This window comes from Phaenicophaeus curvirostris, chromosome 16 (genome assembly GCF_032191515.1).
Source record: "Phaenicophaeus curvirostris isolate KB17595 chromosome 16, BPBGC_Pcur_1.0, whole genome shotgun sequence".
NCBI lineage: Eukaryota > Metazoa > Chordata > Aves > Cuculiformes > Cuculidae > Phaenicophaeus > Phaenicophaeus curvirostris.
This window is the reverse complement of record NC_091407.1, coordinates 4,930,378-4,949,133: the sequence shown is the minus strand read 5'-3', so window position 1 is coordinate 4,949,133 and position 18,756 is coordinate 4,930,378. Positions and strand designations below refer to the sequence as shown.

The window sequence follows — 18,756 nt, the reverse complement described above, 5'->3', positions numbered from 1 at the left end:
GCTGTGCTTTAAGCTTATCATCAGGAGTAGCACCCATGCCCTGTGCAGGTGGGGGCCTGAGGTTCCTCATCCAGAAAAGTGGCAGCTAATGCAGACGTACTCCAGAAGGAGAAAGGGAACTGTGATTTATATCTCTCACCCACCTCAGTCAGGGAGGGCAATAGCTGAAGAGTACCTGAAATACTGGAAGTCTCTTTTCTAGCATAGCATCCTACTCAGCATTCACCACACTGCCCACCTCTATTTTACTGTTGGCCTTCTTAATTCTGCAGTAAATTGTTCCAGCCTTTAATGTCTCTCCCAGCGACCCAGGGATGCAGTCAGTGATGGAGATCTTCTTGAGAGGAAAGAGGCAGGTTACATAGCACGTACCTCAAACAAGGGAAACCTAATTTATCTTTTGCCTTCATTTTGTACTGAATTCACCAAGGGTGACTCACTGCCCGGGAGGAGAGGACATGCTCTCAACTTGTATAGAAACATGACATGATACTTGTAGCCTTTTTTTTTTTTTATTTAAACACATTTTATTTTGACATCTTACTTGCTGTTTGGAGATTTTGACATCTTACTTGCTGTTTGGAGTGACACCGTACACTGAGAAGTTGTCTTTGAGCTGGCCACAGGGGCACTTGGCTTTTTATTCTGAGAGGTTACATCATTTCCAAACCACCAGTGTGTTGAGTCCTTTCAATCGGCAGAACAACGTGCACTACATTGCACTTGTCTGTATTGGATTTCTTCTGCTCTAGTCTTGCCCAATGACCCAAATTTCACAGGTTCTCACAGTTCTCCACGGTCCTGACCCACCAGAGTCATTTTACCATCTTGTAGTTCTTTTCTGTCTCCTAAGTCACAAGTTGTTGGGCTGAAACTATCGATTCCTGGCATTTTGTTGTCAGTCTCCTCCACAGAAGCTGGCAGGAGACTGAGGGTGGAAGGATCATGAAGTTCCTCTTTGGCTGAGAGGCGAAGGTGGGATGGGAACCCAAAGCAACATCTTTCCAGAGCTTAATTACTGAGCCCCAACCCCAGTTCAGTGAACTCTCGCCACTCTTCATACAGGGACCAGAGGCAGAAGGCAGCAGCCTGGGGCCAGAGTCAAATTTTGCAGCTTGAGCTCATCACATTTGCAAAGAGCATGTGCGTTTCTCAGGGCTGTCTCACAGAACTCTCAAGCTTTAAGAACTGTTTGACAAGCTTATTGAACAACTTCATTATCTTGTCTTCCAGATGAGACTTGGCCATTTTTATTCTTTTGAATCTTTTTTTTCCCTTACCTGCTTATCAACTTTTAATTCAACATGGAGGTTTACTTTTCACTCTCCAGATTCTAAGATCGTAGAATGGGTTGGGTTGGAAAGGACCTAAAAATTCATCCAGTTCCAACCCCCCCGCCATGGGCAGGGACACCTTCCACTGCATCATGGTGCTCAGCGCCCCATCCAGCCTGGCCTTGAACACCTCCAGGGATGGGGCATCCGCAGCTTCTCTGGGCATCCTGCACCAGTGCCTCACCACCCTCACAGCTAAGACTTTCTTCCTAGTATCTGATCTAATTCTCCCTTCTTTCATTTTAAAACTGTTCCCCCTCGTCCTATCCCTGCACTCCCTGATAAAAAGCCCCTCCCCATCATTCCTGTAGACCCCTTCAGGTCATGGAAGGCTGCTCCAAGGTCTCCCCAGAGCCTTCTCTTCTCCAGGCTGAACAACCCCAGTTCTCTCAGCCTGTCCTCATAGGTGAGTTGCTCCAGCCCTCTGATACTTTAATAGTCTTTTTTAATGATCTTTACCTGAGCCTTTTTGATAGTTTATCTGAATAGTGTTTATAGTTCCATTAACAGTTTCAGAGAAGGATGTATATATTGGTGTCAAGAGGACCACATATGCTATGCTCTTCCAGCTGGATTGTGTTATCTTCCTCTAGGCTTTACCTCAGGTATTTTGTTCCATGAACTGAGTCTAGCATGTTTAGGGAATAGATTTTTTTTTTTCTCTGTCTTCTTAAGAAAAAGAAAGAAAAAGGAAAACATAGCAACGACAGCATGGCAACAGCAGCTGCTGCACAAAAGAAAAATAGGCAAACAGATTTCTGAAACATGCATTCACTGTTAAGCTATTTTTACTGGTTAGTAAGTATGTGGGAGTATTATAACAAAATAAGTGAGAAAAATAGTTTACAAATAATTCATAAGAAAATTCAGATGAGAACATATCGTAATGACTTCAGCCTCCTCGATAGCCCACGTGCTCTTTGAACGTCCACATGTGCAAACATAAAGGTCACTTCTGACCTATGCTATTTATATATTACAAATTTGTCCATAGACATGTATATAAAATTCCATACAAGGACTAATGTCAATGGAGCATTAAGGTTAAATAACCAGGCACTAAAAAGTAAAGAATTGTGCATCCCTGCATAGCGCCTTAGGAATAAATCTCATTACAGCTGCCTCTGCCTTTGCACCTTAGTGGCAGAGGTTTCCCAGCCTTGTGGATGCTGGTGGGCCCTGCAGCCTGGGTGTTTCTGGAGGATTTGCAGGAGCTGTACATGGCTCCTGGCTCCTCTGCCAACCTGCTGTGTGACCCTCTGCATCACTTCTCTGGAAAACTGCTTCCCCATTCACCTTTTCTCTGTTTGGAGCACATGGATACACTCACATTTGCGTCTTTGGGCAGAACTCAGCCACAGGTGGGGCCACGTATATACTGAAAAGTGCCAAAACTAGAATGAATAGCGTCTTCCTTGATCAGCCTGAAGAATGCTGTCCTTCACCATCTCCTCCCCGAGATGCCCCATTCTCACTGCAGACCAATATACTGGGGGATATCTTTGTTAAGTTCAAAATGATTCATTGAGAACTTGAGAGAAACAGCCTCAAAAGTGTTGAACTTCTTTACAATTGCAGCCCAATCTGTTGTGCTGCACAAGCCCTTTTTCTGCTCAGATATTCCATGGGAGACTGAAGGCAAACACAGGCTCTTTAAGTCTCCTCTGCAATCCTGATGCTTTTATTGGCACTGAGAGAAACACAGCTTAGCCCTCTGCAGCCAAAGCTAGATTCGTTTGCCTTTATAAACAACACAAATCTGTTTTCTTGGTTAAATAAAGTCATTTGCAGGGTCATGTTTTGGGAAGGATGTGTCAGCTTAGCCTGAATGGAGCAGTCATGAGGATGAATGGGTTGGTTGTTGGGCTCGAACAGCCCTCTGCACACTGAAGTGCTCTTCCCGAGACAGGCTGAGCCCTCGCCTGGGGACTGCGTTCGCAGCCGCCTTGGATGGCTGCAGGTGCCTCTCTGCATCACTGCAGGCTTTCTTGTGGGCATCCCCTTTCTACACCATTATGCAGAATTTATGATCGATTTATTGCCAAATGTTATTAATCCCACATCTCACGCATTGCCTTCCACCCCCAAGGTTTGAGAAAGCTCTGGTTTCTCCAGCAAAGGAGGCAAATAGGACTTGAGCACCGAGTCCTTTGTGGGGTTCTGCATTGTAGGAAGCTAATTTCTTCTTGTCAAACAATCTCGGGTAATGCTAGTATTTCCCTACCCTTTGGAGGTTTTTAATTCTCCTCGTTTCTGTAGACTTACTTGTTCTGGGAAGTTTGGTGTGTAACTGGTAGGGAAGGAGGTTGGTGAAGTTCTCCAGAGGATGTGAGGAATGAGGAAGCAGCAGCTTAAAGTGTTTTTTTGCCCTCTGAGGCTTTTCTTTCAAATTTAGTTGAAAACAAGCAAGTGAAATGTGATGCGTAGAAGCACTTTGTTTATAAGGTTCTTTCTGGTTTTAAATGACTTCATTTAAACATCTTTGTCTATGAAACCTCCAAGGAAACTTATCCGTTTGTTTTCTCATCTGCATCTTCTGCTTTCTGTGTGTTTTTGCACAAGAAGAAATGCAAGCGTCTCATGTACATTTATATATACACAAATAAATGTAACTGGAGTTGTAAAATACAGGCTGGTTGAGTAGGACAGAGAAGAGAGATCTAAAATAAACCTGCCGCCTTAGATGTGCTCTGTATTACAGCACTCATTGTTTGCTGAGGTCTGTCCTGTGGCCTTCTATATATATATATGAACACTGTTTCTACAATGTATTTAGAGCACAAATACCCTGGATTTGAGGCATTTGAAGAAATACTTCTTGACTCTTCTGCTGTTTTGTTTGTATTTTTTTGCTTGTGAAAACAATTCTCAAGAGCATTGTTAGGTGTATCATAGCAGGAACACCTCTGGGCGTGCTGGAGAGTGTGTGAAAGCAGGTTTTGAGAGCTTTTATTTTCACACCATGTTTCAGTTCTGTAGTGATAAATGTTTTCTGGAGTACAAACCTGGAGCCCCTCCCCTCGCAGGTCTTGCTCCTTGAAATGTAAAAAGGTTTTTTAAGTTTCAGGGGTTTGTTTGCTGTAGGGTTGTGTCGCTCAGCCAGGAACAGGGCTGATCAGCTGCATGGCAAGCAGCACAAAGATGAATCTGCTGTTGATCTTAGCAGCTGATGGCATTAGGCAGGCAGGATTCGTACAGATCCTATGGCAGAGAGGAAAGGTGATGGTATAGCATGGAGAAAAATGAGGGAGAAATAGATCTTTTAGGCAATTCTGTATTGGCAGTTCACCTACGACTCCAAACAAGCCTGATATCCTCTACCAGAATTTTTCACCGTACTTTCCTGGCTGTGTGCTGGGTAATTCTCATGTCCTTCAGCTGATGGGATGAATGCTGCTGAGTGTGGACAGGTGGGAGAGAAGCATTTGGAGTCCCCTGAAACTCATCTAAATTCAAGGCGGAACTTTAACCTTGCAGGTGTGGAGAAAGAGAAACGTGTTCCCACTCCTTGCATGCAGCATCCTGGATCAGCAGGTAGAAACAGCCAGTGCACACACATGCCTAGCTTTAAAAGCTCTGTTTCATTGCATGCCCAGCTAGTATGTGCTTCTTTCAGCCAGACACGGAGCATCCAGCAGGGTGAGTGAATGTTAGACGGTGGCTTTATTGCTGCAGTGTCGTAACCACAGACGGCCCAACTATTTCCTATGGGCCTCAGCCAGTATGCTCAGCTGTGATTAAGAACTTTTTGAAAGATAAGAAGCATTTAGAGCTAAGGGCTGGCTCCAGTCTTAGTTATTTACATCAGGATGGGAGGGATAAAATCTTTTATTAGTGTCACAGTTTAAATATTTTGGCTCTCTATTCCAATATTGTGGCAAGAAGGAACCATATGCGTTCCTAGAAAGAGAGCCTAGTACAGCCGTTAATCAGGAGAGGATCTATTAATGTATTAACATTCAGAATAATGAGCAAAAACAGCACACACTGAAGAGACTAACACATATCTTCAATCTCCAGTTTTCAAATGTTTGGAAAATGTTATATTCCTCCATCTTTCTAAAACTGGTTTTCTGCCAAAAGAAGTTCTCTTCTGCTGTTAATTTTAGAAAGGTTAAATCTATTTACAAAAGCAAGCATGGGCATGGTGTCATGAAAACCAGGAGGATGTGGAGAGTAAAAGCCTCCCAGGCTGCAGAATTCATGGTGAGCACTGATCTAGCAGGGAAACTTGCAGGCATCTCCTTTCCTTAACGTTATGCAGAGTGGGGGGCATGTTTGGAGAAGATATGAAGCCCAAGCTCCATACAAATTCACCACCACCACCAGCTTTCCCCAAAAGGCAATGGACAACAGCATCTGTGTATGTCTGCAGATGGCTGTTGGGCTCTAGGGAAGATTGCCAAAAAACTTGGCACAGGAAAAGGGCAAATTTAAAAGAGCTCAAGTGTAGGAGAGATTGCTGGTTGAGCAGCTTGGTTGCCTTGAGGTCATTGCTAATTAGCAGTATCTTGCCTAAAGGAGTGAACGTTACATTTTAATGTTGCTATGAAAACCAACCATGCTATCTCCTCTTTGCATCCTATGCTACTGCCTGCTTTGCTGTGGCATCTGGAGCAAGCTGCACAAGAGGAAGGGAAGAAAGCTCTCTTAAAGGATGTGGAAGGATGCTGAAGTGGTAGTGGAGCTCAGATGAGAGAGGCTGGAGCATGACAGCTGTTACTGGATCATGCAAAAAGCCTGCCAGCAAAAATGCATCAATTTGTGTGATATCCGAGTGTCTTGTCTTCTGTTTTCATAATTGCATACATGGTGTCTGCATAAATCTTTTCTTCCCCCCTGCACCTCCAGCAAAAGGAACTGACTGGCGGATGGCAGCCCATCAGTGGGAGAACACCAGCAGGAAGAGACAACCAGTCAGATGTGTGTCAGATGGGGAGGGCCAGGGCCCGAGGCAGATTCCTCGGAGGTTGCTCGAATGTGGTGCATTCACTAAATAGAAAACCTCTCCTTTTCCCTACGGGAAGAGGAGCATGTTCATCCAGACATGAGAACCAGCAGTGCTGTCTTGCCATGTTCTTCAGGAGGTTAGTGCCAAATGACAGCACAGGCTGCAACAGGAGAAGCTTTCAGCAAATGCGTCATAGCCCAAAGGTCTGAGTGTCCCCTCAAGGGATACAGTGGAATTTCTTTTCCTTTTTCACTGAATGCTGAAATCTTTCTATTTATGTACTCCTTAGCTGCAACCTCTGTCCCTTTAGCTGTGGACTTTCTTCTTAATTTGAGATCAGATCTGCTCGAGGAGGGAGGAGTCCTATGACACTTTGTTTTACACTGAGTTTCCCATTAGAAGCCCATTTCCTGAAAGCAGAATATACCAACGTGCACAGGCCAGTGGATTGGTTTCCTTACTGTCTCAGTCTTCAGCTTTTTCTGCCTGTGGACTACCAGTCTGGCTGGGTAACTCCACAAATACAGCTACCGGGAACCACAAGCTCCGTGCACTCAGAAGTTTTGAAGCTGAGAAAGAAATGGTGAAATTTTTAAAATTATGATATCTTCTTCCTAGTATAAATCTTGCCTTGTGGCTGTAGATGCAGCCTGAGAAATGTTCTTCCCCACAGGGGTTTGTGAGCTTTTAAGGGTCAAAACTTATTCTTGAAGACAGAAGAAAAACGCTTTGTATGTTCAAAATCAACTTTCCTTTCCTTCTCTGACTTTCTGGGTAGTGACAACTCCTGCTCACTTTGATCCTGTTGGCAGTTGTGCTGATGATAGCGATTTCAGATGAAGAAAACCGAACAAAATGCGAGCAAACAAGCAAGAGCAATGAAAGTACCTTCCTCAACTCATGCTGAGATTGTGAAATTTGGTTATTGATGTTGCAACAGCAACTTCTGTTATTTCTAAAGCCAATGCTTGAATACCACTTTGGTTGGTTGTAATTATAAGCGAGTTACATGGTCCCATAGGAAGAGGTAGTTCTTGACCAGTTCTTCTTGCTCCTAGTTGAGCGATGGCTTTGGTCTCCGTGGCGCTGACTGTAATGCAGAGCGCTGGCTCTGTGCTGAGGTGTGTCACCAATTTCCTTGATGTAATGCTTAAGCCTGCATTTTAGCCTGGGGTGCCAGACTATGACAAATAAGAACTAGAAGGGAGTAATGAATAAATATGGTGAGAATTTCAGCTGTAATCTGCCATCAGGTCCATCTGTTACTCCTTCCCCCACAAGCCTTGCAGACTCAATGAGCCGGGAACCAGCATGCTCCATATACTGGCCCATCCTTCAGCCACATATCTAAGGTCTAATTGTCTGTCTGTCATTAAGTTTATCGCTTATGGTCTCTTGAGCCATTATTGGTCACAGGATCGTCTTGTTCAGTTCTTTAGCCTTCTGTCCCGCCTGCTCATGACAAGACTTCCAGAAGGATACCAGAAAGATGAGGAGGATAAGCATATTAATCACGCACTGATGTCTGCTGTATTGCAGAGTAGCAGTTGCTCCAGTGAGATGTGCCTTGCAGGCATGTGTAATCTGCTCATTTAACCATTCCAACTCACACTCACCCTCTGTCTCTTGCAAGATTAGATGCCCAGCCTGCCAGTCAATGGGGTTCTTTTCCAGCTGGCTGCTGATGAGTCCTGGTCTGTCTTACCTCTTTGCACCACATCACGTGCAGGCACTTCAGTTGGCATGAGTCTTGGGTTTTCTTGCTTATTTGCTCTAATCCAGAGAAGAGAAAAAAAAGGTCCCTTGCAGAAACATAATGCAGAAGCAGCTAAGCAGAGGAACAGCGCGTGCCTAGTGTGACTCAGTGAGCGGTGAAGGCTCCAGCAAGTTCTGCCTGTTCGTGAGCGGTGGTTCGCTCTGGGGAGCGGATGACGATCTCCCTGGCAACACGGCAGCTTGCAAAAAGTTGCCATCAAAATTCACTGTGGTTCCAGCCATCGCTCATCAATGCAGGGCTTTGCAAACTTAGCTTCTCATGTTCTCTTATAGACCTTATGCTCACAGCTGCAGTTCACAAGTGGAGTATTCCCTGCTTTGGGAACCAGGCCATCTTAATTAAAGCCCACACAGATGATTATTTTTTTTTGCATTTCTCCCATAGGTGCTTCTTTCTCATGTTCCAGAAAGTCCATGTTGTTGGTTCTCTGCTCTTCTGTTGCTTCCAGCTCTCCTCGCAACAGGGGAGATGGAGAGGAATGTGATAAGTGACTTGGCTGACTAATGAGATGAGATCCCCATCTAAATGAGGGATTCTTGTGCACGGGGTTCATTTGCTAGTTCTTGATATCTCCCTCAAGTCATCTGTCTTCTGGCTTTCCAGGGAGAGAGGTTTGGGGCCTGATCTGAGCTGCACCTACTTCTACCTTTGTGCCAAGACACTGCATTTATCGGGGCCAGGTGTAGATCAGAAACTGCCTCTGATGGCAGGGCTGGACGGCTACACGAGGCTGTGATTTGGCTGGGAAAACAGAATTTAAATAACACCCAGTCCCTAGCATTGCAGGCTGCGACTGCGGAGTCATTTCAGAGAAGGTAACGGGAGATTTTTCTGTCCCTAATTTATGTCTCTCCTGCATATGGCTCGTATGGAGTTGCTAATATTATAGACAGATGGGTTGGCATTTTACTAAACAGAACACATGGGCTAGATGTTGTTAATGCTTGTTAGCTACTCACTCTGCAGCTTGACCAGTCCAATATAGTCACCTCGCAGATGGTTGGAAAGCTTCAGCTTGGGTGCTGGAGCACTCCAGCTCTGCAGCGCCTGGTTGTGACAGCAGTTGGGATAATGTGCATTTGGCTGCTTTTTCCAAAGGGCTTCGTTTTAGGTCAGAGATGCCCATGGCTGGGGGATCAGCACAGCTTCCTCTTATGTCAAGGCAAGACACTGATTTGTAAAAATCCTGAGCCTTTTAATGAGATATTGGCTTTAAAGGCTTAATTTCATAGTTTGGATTTTTATAGGGTAGGATTGGAAATATTCCGTGAGCCCTGTGCCTTGCTCTCATTTACGCTTCTTCATGGTTGATGTTTATAAATGTGTTTAGCTGGTCAACACTGTTTAGCAGTCCTGAGGCCTGTTAAAAAGTTATGATTTATGATCTCAAGCTCTGACTTAAAGCCTACTGCTAGTGTTATTAGTTTGAAGTGGACATCCCATGCAGTCTTCCTTTCTCTATGGGATGAATAGTCTGGCATGATTTACTCTCGCTAGTCTTGTATTCAGCTGAACCGTTTCTAGGTATCACCTCACAAATCTCCACAGGGTGAATCTCCTCGGTAGCTGGTTTGCAGATCCCCATCAGAATCTGTGAGTGCAAAAGCAGATGCATCCATGTAGGTGAATTACTTACATTGCCATCTTCCCTCTTTGACAATACTGATGTTGAATTCTCAGTGTAGTGGTGGGAGGCTGAATGCATCCTACAGATGAGATGGAGTTTTTTAGTTTCAACACTTGTCCTTTAAAACTCTCAAAGCGTTTTTAGAAAATGCATGGGTATTAATCCACACTGAGCAGTAGTTCTTCAAACCTGTGATTTAAATTGGATATATTTGTCTCTGTCTGTCCTGAACTGTTGAGTAACATTAATGCACCCTGATAATAGCTGTCACATTTTACCCTGGGGGTTGCACCTTAGTGATAGGTGAAATCACTGCAGTTCAAAGCCCTGTCTTCTAGGATGAAAAGCTCTATAGGAATATTCAGATATAAAATAGTAATAGTATGAATCGAAAAATATGCTTCCGTTATTTTAAAGCCTTTGATCTTATTTTTATGGCATCACATTTGACAGTTTAAAGGACATTAACCTGTAGGAGAAACCTTTTGAGAGAAGATGCTGACTTGCCCTCCACTGCACAGAGCACTGTCCCTCAGGATTAACACCAACCGCTTTTCCCCATCGAGGCGGGTGCAGGTGCTTCAGCACGTGTCACTGCTCTTTTTTACATGTTTCATCTTTTTACAGCAGGTGCAGGAGAGCTCACGTAGATCAAAACATGTAGCTGTGGGGAGAAACTCACTGCTGTGCAATGCACCCCGCTCTGTGTTTCTTTGGTGCTGAGCTGGTGCAGCATCCAGGACCCCATCACTTCTGTCAGTCGTGTTTCTGATGGTGATGGAGGTATACGAGCTGACCTCTTGTGCGGAAGACGATGTGGGGTTGTGGTTCATCTCAATGTTGAATAATAAGAAAGAGAAAGGAAATGTTTGCTATAAATCTCAGCGCACGCAGGGCTGTTTTTCACTTATCCCACCCCAGCTTTCAATTTTCTTCTTGGCATTGCCAGGTGCTTGCTTTTCTTTGCTCAGCAGCTAAAAGCAGCTTTTTCATTACATTTCCTGGAAGGCCCTTTACAGGCATCCAGCCCTCTCTGCCTCATAAATTCACTTTATATAGCAAGCTGGTGACATGGAGGTTAGAGGTCTTGGCAAGAAGCAATTATTATAAAGAAGTACTCTTCCTCTTTTGGATTACAAAGAGGATATTAAAGGGGGGAAAACTTCACTGCAGACAAGGGTCGTTTGTGAAAGGTAGGTGACTTGACGCATCCTGTGAGAGCTACCTTGGGCAGGCGTCCTGTCAAGCCAGCTGAAACCTGCCCAATATCACAAAAAACGAAGGAAACCAGTAAACAGTTTGCTAAATAACCTCATCAATATTTCCAGCCGTAAGCACATCTTGTGGTACAATTTGGGTTTTGTTGTTTTTTTTGGTTTTTTTTTTTTAATATTTCTCTAATTTTAAATGAACAGCCTCTAATTAAAGTGATTTAGTGGCTACCTGGGGACCTGGTATTTGAGCAGCGCGTGATGCTTAGGAGAGATTGATTGGTGAGGCGTAACTCAATTGGGGGATTTTGATAATGATATCATCACCCAAGAGAGTCAAGTTTGAGCAATTAGATCTCCCAGCCTCACGTCTGGGTTGGTATAACTTCAGCAGGCACTTTCCACCTGGGCTAACGCACACATACGCGTGATTTCCCTGGGTATTTGCTGGGCACTCCAGACCTTTGGCTGGCTCTGGGCTCGGTGGGCTGCCCCGTGTGTGTGTGTGTCTGCCTTTTCTGAGAAACCCCTTAGTGGTGATTTCTCAGCTTTGCAGAACCAGGGAGAGGGTGCCAGCCTGCTTGACATCTGTGCATCCCCCCTCGATATCCGCCTGCGGACAAGGCGGCCTTTGACATTTAGAAAAATCTCAGCATCTAAAGCAAGAGGCAGAAACAAAAGGATTTTCGCATTTAAAGGTCAGAGCAGGCAGCTTCTTAAAAGATACTTTCAGATAGGTTTGTTGGGCTGTGACAGGGCCTGTGTGTGTTGGTGGGTGCCATGAGGGAGGCCAGGGGCTGTCAGGACCCACAACGTGCCCAAGGCACTTGGCGGCAGAGGCTGTGTGGCACGGCGTGGTAGCACTGCAGAGCCTTGGGAAGGTGATCAGGCAGCACAGCAGACCCTGGGGACTTCTGCCGATGGGGGAAGGTGTTGGGGAACAGGAGGTGTCTGACCTGTGTAAAGAGGAGGTCTGAAGGATCCAAATGATGAAGGCAAATTGCCACAGGGATTGATCTGGAATTGATCTGGTGGGGAGGTGTGCATAACCCACGTCAGAGTAGGCTTCAAGGTGGCATGGGGAACACCACGAGAGCAAGGGAAATGGCAGTACGGACTGGTGCATGGAGAGGAGAGCACAGCCATGGCATGGTCTGTAACACCAGAGGCCTCTGGACCTGAATGGAGCAGGGGGAAGCTGTGTTGCTCCTTCCCGTGGGACGCTCAGGGCTGTTTGCTGCGTGTTCGGAGCAGTTGTGCATAGGGCTAAGGCACGGACAGTGATTTATGGAAGAAGCGTAGCAGCTGAAATGGAGCCTCCACGATACATTCACTGGGTAAATGTCACTGGGCAATGATTCAGTTCCTCATTTTGACCCCTAATTCATCTTAGCCTTGAAAAGTACTGTCTACTGTAGAGCATGGCTGAACAGCGTCTGCAAAGCAAAGGCTTGCTGCTGCACCAAGGGATGGGAATCCACTCTGGCAGCCGTGCTAGAGTCCTAGACCTCACCCTTCCTCGTATCAAAGAGATGTTTGAACTGGAGTTCCCAAGCTGAACTGCATCTCTTGCCTGCTGTGCTTGGCATAAATCTCCACCATCACTCTTGTCAGCTCTACAAAAAGCATTTGGAAACTCCACTTCTGTCACCTGAGGCATGGAGTGTTTGGAGATGTGGGAACACATGAAGGCAGGTGAGCTTTATCAGTGTGGAAATCAGAGATGGGCTATCCCCTCTTTAACCTGAAATAGAATCACAGAACAGCCCAGGCTGGAAGGGACCTTGAAAGATCATCTGGTCCAGCCTTTCATGGGAAAGGGAGCTTAGGTGACATTATTGACATCTTCTCCCTTTTTCTGCGTTTCTACTTCATATTTTCTCATGATGCCACATCCCCATGTCAGCCTTCTCCATGGGGTATGGAACCATCCTCTTTTCGATCTTAGGCCAGAGTTTGATGGCCTACAGGACATTGGGTCTTACATTCAACCAGTATTTTTCAGGAAGCATCCTTTGCATGATCACACCGGAGGCCAGTTCGTAGCTGATGGCCCTTTTGGAGCCAGAGTAGAGGCATCCATTGCTTTTAGCTACTTTTAGCTACGTCAGAGAGAAGAGGACAAGGGAATATAAGAAGCTAAAAAAATCTGTATGTAGTTCAGAGTGCACTTCTGAACCATACATTAGCTTGTAAGTGACCAAAGGAGATTTTGATGTAGCTCCCTCGGCTGGTGGAACAAGCGGAGAAGTAAATGCTAGGTTTAGGCTTTCAGGAGGTGTTCCTGTGCGACAGCAGTATGGGGACAGAACCATCTCAGCAAAAGCAGTGCAGGCAGAAGCCCTGTATATGTGTGGTTTAGTGTTTGATAGGAATGGTTGGACTCGATGATCCGGTGGGTCTCTTCCAACCTGGTTATTCTATGATTCTATGTTAGGTTACAGTGTCAGCAGTTGGTAGGGTCTCCTTTGTGGTCCATACATTGCAGCATTATCAGCCACATCCCACCAGGTGCAGGTCCATCCCCCAGCAGGTACGTTTGGGAGTGCCTGTCGCTCCTACACATCTTGTGCATCGTCTGCTCCTTGCTGAGATTGTCCCTGTTGGAGAGAACTCTTCGCTTTTCTACCACGCTGGTGGTTATTTGAGAGACTTTTATATGTATATATAAACTATAAAGCCTTGAATAATTTACCAGTTTCCAGGGTTAAGAGGAAGATTTATGATGTTTCTTTCTGGCAGGCAGGCAGCAGCTGATCTTGATTCTCCTGGAAAAACAATTGTACTAATGGCTCCTTTCTCTGAGCAGATCCCGTAGCAGCTACTGCAAGTTTATGTCACCATGTGGTAAATAGACCTGTCGTATTCGTGTTTTACAGTACAGTGGAATCTGCCTGCTGATCAGATTGCTCCATGGGGTAGCACAGCCTACGAGGAGAAAAACGGGGTGTCACCCTTCAAATCTATGGCAGGAGTTGCATCAACCCCTCCCCGTCCCCAGCAGAACCGAGCGTGCAGTAACACAGGGCAAAGATTGATTTCCATTGCTTTTCGAGAAGAGGTCCCGATAGGCCTTAAATCAGACTGAACTGGCAACAGAGCTTAGCGAAAGCAGGAATCTTTCCTTTTGCAAGTATTTGAGATCTGAATAAAACATAACATAGAACTGAATCTCGGTAGTTTAGTGAGCCAGGCAGATTTTTTTGCATGAATTAGAAGAAACTAATATTCAGTCTATGTTAAGGGTACCTGTCGGATGGTATTCTCATAGTACTCAGCTTTAGCATGCTAGGGCTGCTCTGTGCTCATGGAAGCCGAGGGCATGGCAGGGGGAATATTTGCTTAGAATCATAGAATCACAGCATTCATCCTCTCCGATGTCATCCCCCTCTGTGCTCCCACACACCCCTGAGCATCCCTCTGCCTCGTAGCGGTCCCCTGCTCTCTCCCGCTGCCACATCACGCACCCCGATGTTTCCCTCTCTGCCTGCAGCTCTCCGCATGCACCAGGCAGGGTGCAGACTGGTGTTTGAAAAGAAATCCTGTGAATTAATGGGAACATATTGCCATTATTTTGTATAATCACTTTATTTGTAAAGCACATGCTGCAAAGGTACTCCTGCTGTTGAACTCAAGGCAACAAATCTATCTATGTGTCCCAGTCTGTACTGCATTATGAACAGATGAGTGAAGGGAAAAAAGCAATAAAAACAAATAAGAAAGGTAACAATGATGGAAATTTTAAAACACTCCCAGAAAAAAAAAAAATCCTATATTTTTTTAAAAGCAGTGTGAGATGGAATGAACTGAACCACAAGTGCATCCATCCTCAAAGTTAGCATGGAAACATCCCCCGACAGAGGAAGAATTGCCTTTTTTTCCAAGTGTTTTTTTCCAAGAATTGCCTTCTCCCTTTGTTCCTGTTACAGAAGAGATCATAAGAAACCTGGCTGAGATGTCTGAGGTTTGGAAGCTTTTTGGGTTTTTTAGATTTTTTTGGAGTTTCTGGGAAGTCGGAGGCGACAGCGGGGAGGACGATGCCTCCCTTGACCATCTGACAACCGAGAGAAACCACAGTCTCATTGAACTCAATGGGAAATAAGTTCTCAGAAGCACATATTTGTTAACATAACTTTCTCTGAACATTATTCTTCTGCCTCTGCTGAAAGTGGAAACTTTGGTTATGAAGGATAGTAGAGAGAAATTGCCGTTAATCTCATAAAAAAGAAATTATTCAAATATAGCCTTCTTTAACAACGGCAGTGAGCTCAAAGCAGAGGAGAACTTTAAAACATTTATGTTACTCCATTTCCAAGATCATAAAACACAAGCAAATGGTCTGGCACTGGATGCTAAATTTCTTAAGGAACTCGCTTTAATTAATTAAACTAGTAAACCAATTAATGGATTTACTTGTAAATTCTTAGAAAATTAATTCTGTACCCAAAGAGTGTTTTAAATCTGCGAAGGAGGCAGTGTGTGTTTCATACAGAGCTTGAATTCCCATTTTAGAGGAATGCAATTCAGTGCTGACTTTGGAGACACAAGTGATGCATTGATAATACTCGGACCTCCCTCCGAAGGCAGCGCTTCCCCTTAGCTGAATCCAGGGGGGATTTGCAAAACGAAACCTCTGCTGCTTTTACAGCATCCAACCGCTCTGCTAGCTCTTAGCTGTGCTACAGCCTCTTGTTGCACCTCTGGCTTTACGTGACTTGCGGATATATGTCCCTCCCTGTGCCTCCAACTGGCTTCTTCATCTGCCACCTCTGCCCTCTTCCTTCTTGTACTCTTTAATCTTAGATGGTACATTGGAAGCGCAGAAAGCAAGCTAGGCTGTTCCAGCAAGCAGAGGATTAAAGTGCTGAACTTCCTTTGGAGTTGCTGAAAAACAACAAAGCCAAAGTGGAGGAGATTTAAACAAAAGCTAATTTACTTCTGCATGCAGAAACCTTGTTTAGATTCCCTGCCTGGCTTAGGGTGACGGGGGCAAACCTTGGTACCTTGCGTTCTTTGCAATCCAAAGTGACACATACATGAAAAGTTCATAATCAGATGTATCCAGGCTCCTGAGAACATGAAATCAGAAACAAGCAGATTGCCCAGGGCTCTTGGCAGTTATCTCTTCCCTTTTCTCCTAGTAGGTAAAGCCATGTTTTCCCTTCCCGTGGCAATCTTCTGCTCTGGCTTTTGGCATCCATACGTTGGGATGGGGGTCTGCCTGCTATGGGGGGATGCTAGCTTTGCCCAGCATTGCGTGAGCTGCCCTGCCTCGGCTCCAAGAGGTAGCAGAGCAGTTAGGAATGGCAGCATTTTGAAAAGGAAAATGGCAGGGGGTAAAATTAGCATTTGCACTGTGATGTTTTTGCCGTTTTATTAATAAACAAGCAGCTTTTGTGCCTCTGGGGGCAGGAGAGGCTTCAAGCTTTCCTTCTTTCTCTTGCATTTAGCTTTTATCCTTGTTTTATGTGTTACAGGAGATTTGTAATGTCTTCCCACTTGTTGAGTTTCCTTATTTTCATGAGAGAATCTCTGGAATAATTCCTCTGGAGCTCTTGGCCATGCACTGCTGGGCTGATATAAACATCCAGAAACGCTTCAGGGATGCGGGGTGGATCAGCGGCTTGTTGGGAACGAGTTGTGTTAATTAGGAAAAGGTCTGCTTCCTCCTACAGAAGCGGAATGACTTCAGGGATAAGTTTTCATGGAAAGAAACCACCCCACGCATGTAGCTCCTGACACCAGAGATCTGGAGGTGATGGTGGCACCCACCCCGATTCTGTGCTGGCAGCAGAGCCTGGCCACCAGGGCACATTGCTGGCTCCTATTCAGCCAGCGATTGACCAACATCTCCAGGTCATTTTCTGCCAAGCAGCTTTTCAGTCATTCATCCCTGCAGCATTCAAACCTGTAGCATTGCGCGGGGCTGTCGTGACCCAAGTGCAGGACCTGACATTTTGCCTTGTTGAACCTCATGTGCACAACACAGTAACAGCTCAATTACACCACCAAACACCTGCAGCAGATAACATGTCCTTGATTGCAGGAGGATCCCTGCAGGAGGAGGCTTCAGGGCAGTGACACTAGCTCGCCCCTGCATCATGGGTGGTGAATTAAAACCCTATGGTATTAATGGGCTCGTTCTTCTTTCCCTTCAGGCCTCCAGCTCCTCCGGTGGCAAAATGCAGCTTCTGGAAACTGAGTTCTCGCGAACCATCCGCGAGCTCATTGAACTCCACCTGCTTCGCCAAGACAGCATCCCGGCCTTCCTCAGCGCCCTCACCCTCGACCTCTTCAGCCGCCAGACCATTGCTTAGTGTCCTGCTACCAGCCAGGTGTGAAGCACTCCTGGGCAGGACACTTGAGGTAGCAAGGACAAATTGTCCCCTCCTACCCCTAATTTGTGGTGTTGGGTTGCTTCTTTTTTCCAGGGAATTCCTCCTTTCCCCTTTTTTCATACTGATTCCCAAATCCTACTAATTCTTCTGAAAAGCATAATTTCTCTTGTGGGAGGGTAAGTCTAGCTCCATCCCAGGCCTCTCCTGTTTCCAGACCCAGACTCTGCCTTTGAACTGGGAAATGCATTTATCGCTGCCCAGACTGTCCTAGCATCTCTCTGGGAATATGGTGGACAGTGCTGGTTTGAGGAGCCACAGCATCAGCGTTTGCTGGTTTTCCCAAAATGATCCCCCAAGCATAGACTCCAGCAGAGAGGCTGGTGCTTCCTGCCCCTGTGGTTGTCCCCAGGCCAAGGGCTTGGTCCCTGAGGAGAGGGACCTGGGGAAGGTTCAGTCATGAGTAGCAGGTTCTTTATGGATACGTGTGCTCCTGAAAACAGCTCATCATTCAACAAGGTTGAAATTGTTTTCAAGGTATCCAGTTACCCGAGTCTGCTGTCACTCAGCAGACAAGCATAAACATAAATGGCTATTTGAACACTCTGTACCTTTGTTGGGACCTCTGTACAGGGTGCTGTGCTCAGATGTCACTGGCTTGCTTTTTGTCCCTCACTGAGACTTCTAGGCTCTTGGACACCTCAGGACTGTGGAAGGTGTGAATGTGCTCTTTGGGGTGTGCTCACTGCTGCTGGCTTTAGTCTGCTGCCAGGCTGTAGGGACCTGCTCTTTGCTAGGAGTCTCCCCCCTCCTCTCCTCCATGGAGGATGGAGCACCCCTTGAAGTCTGATGTGTTATGTTACGATGGATACACCTCTTCTGTCTTAAGAATAAAGCGTCACTTCCCGAGCTGGATGTATGACTCCTTTATTTGGGATATATGCTGTGCTCTCCCCGTGCACTCCCACATCTAAAGCATGATGACGAATCGTCCATCAACAGTCTGATGCTGGTACTGCTTTGAGAAGGGAAGACATCATTATCTCAGTTTTTCCAGGCAACTCTATTCATGCTGTAACCAGATTAGCTTCTTATGAACTTCTGTGTGTATTGATTTCCTCTTGATATCAGCAAGAGCATACTTCCTAAGCTTGATGAGAAGGCAGCAGTAAGCAGGCTAGAAACTTAGCTTAGATGCTCACAGTGGCTGTAGGGTTGGCCATGCGTGCTGGAGTCACTCTGGGAGCTGTCGATATGTCTACAGGCATGGAAAACAGCTGCTATAGACCCAACTGATCAGAGGTGGAGGGAGAAGCGTGTGCTCTGGTGAGGCTGCAGCCTCCATCTCCCCAGCCTTCCTCTCCGCAGGGTTTGCAGGGAAGTGCAATAGCAAAAGTTTGGCGTTTTTCTCTTCTGCTTGAAGAAGTCCTGGTGGAAGATGAATTGCCTGGCATGCTGTGCCAGGGGAACGCTGCCTGATTCATATGCGCGACGTGGCACTGAGAGTCGCCTTCCTCAGTC

General features: G+C 45.7%; 1 protein-coding gene across 1 annotated transcript in view; it reads left to right on the top strand.

Moving 5' to 3' along the window:
• The window catches only part of MAD1L1 (mitotic arrest deficient 1 like 1), a 354,589-nt gene extending 336,449 nt beyond the window's left edge, over positions 1-18,140 (top strand). Inside the window, exon 18 of the mRNA XM_069870454.1 lies at positions 17,059-18,140. Within this exon, the coding sequence (XP_069726555.1) occupies positions 17,059-17,217 (159 nt within the window). The 3' untranslated portion in view covers positions 17,218-18,140. The remainder of the gene's footprint in view (positions 1-17,058) is intronic.
• Positions 18,141-18,756: the final 616 nt, after the last annotated feature.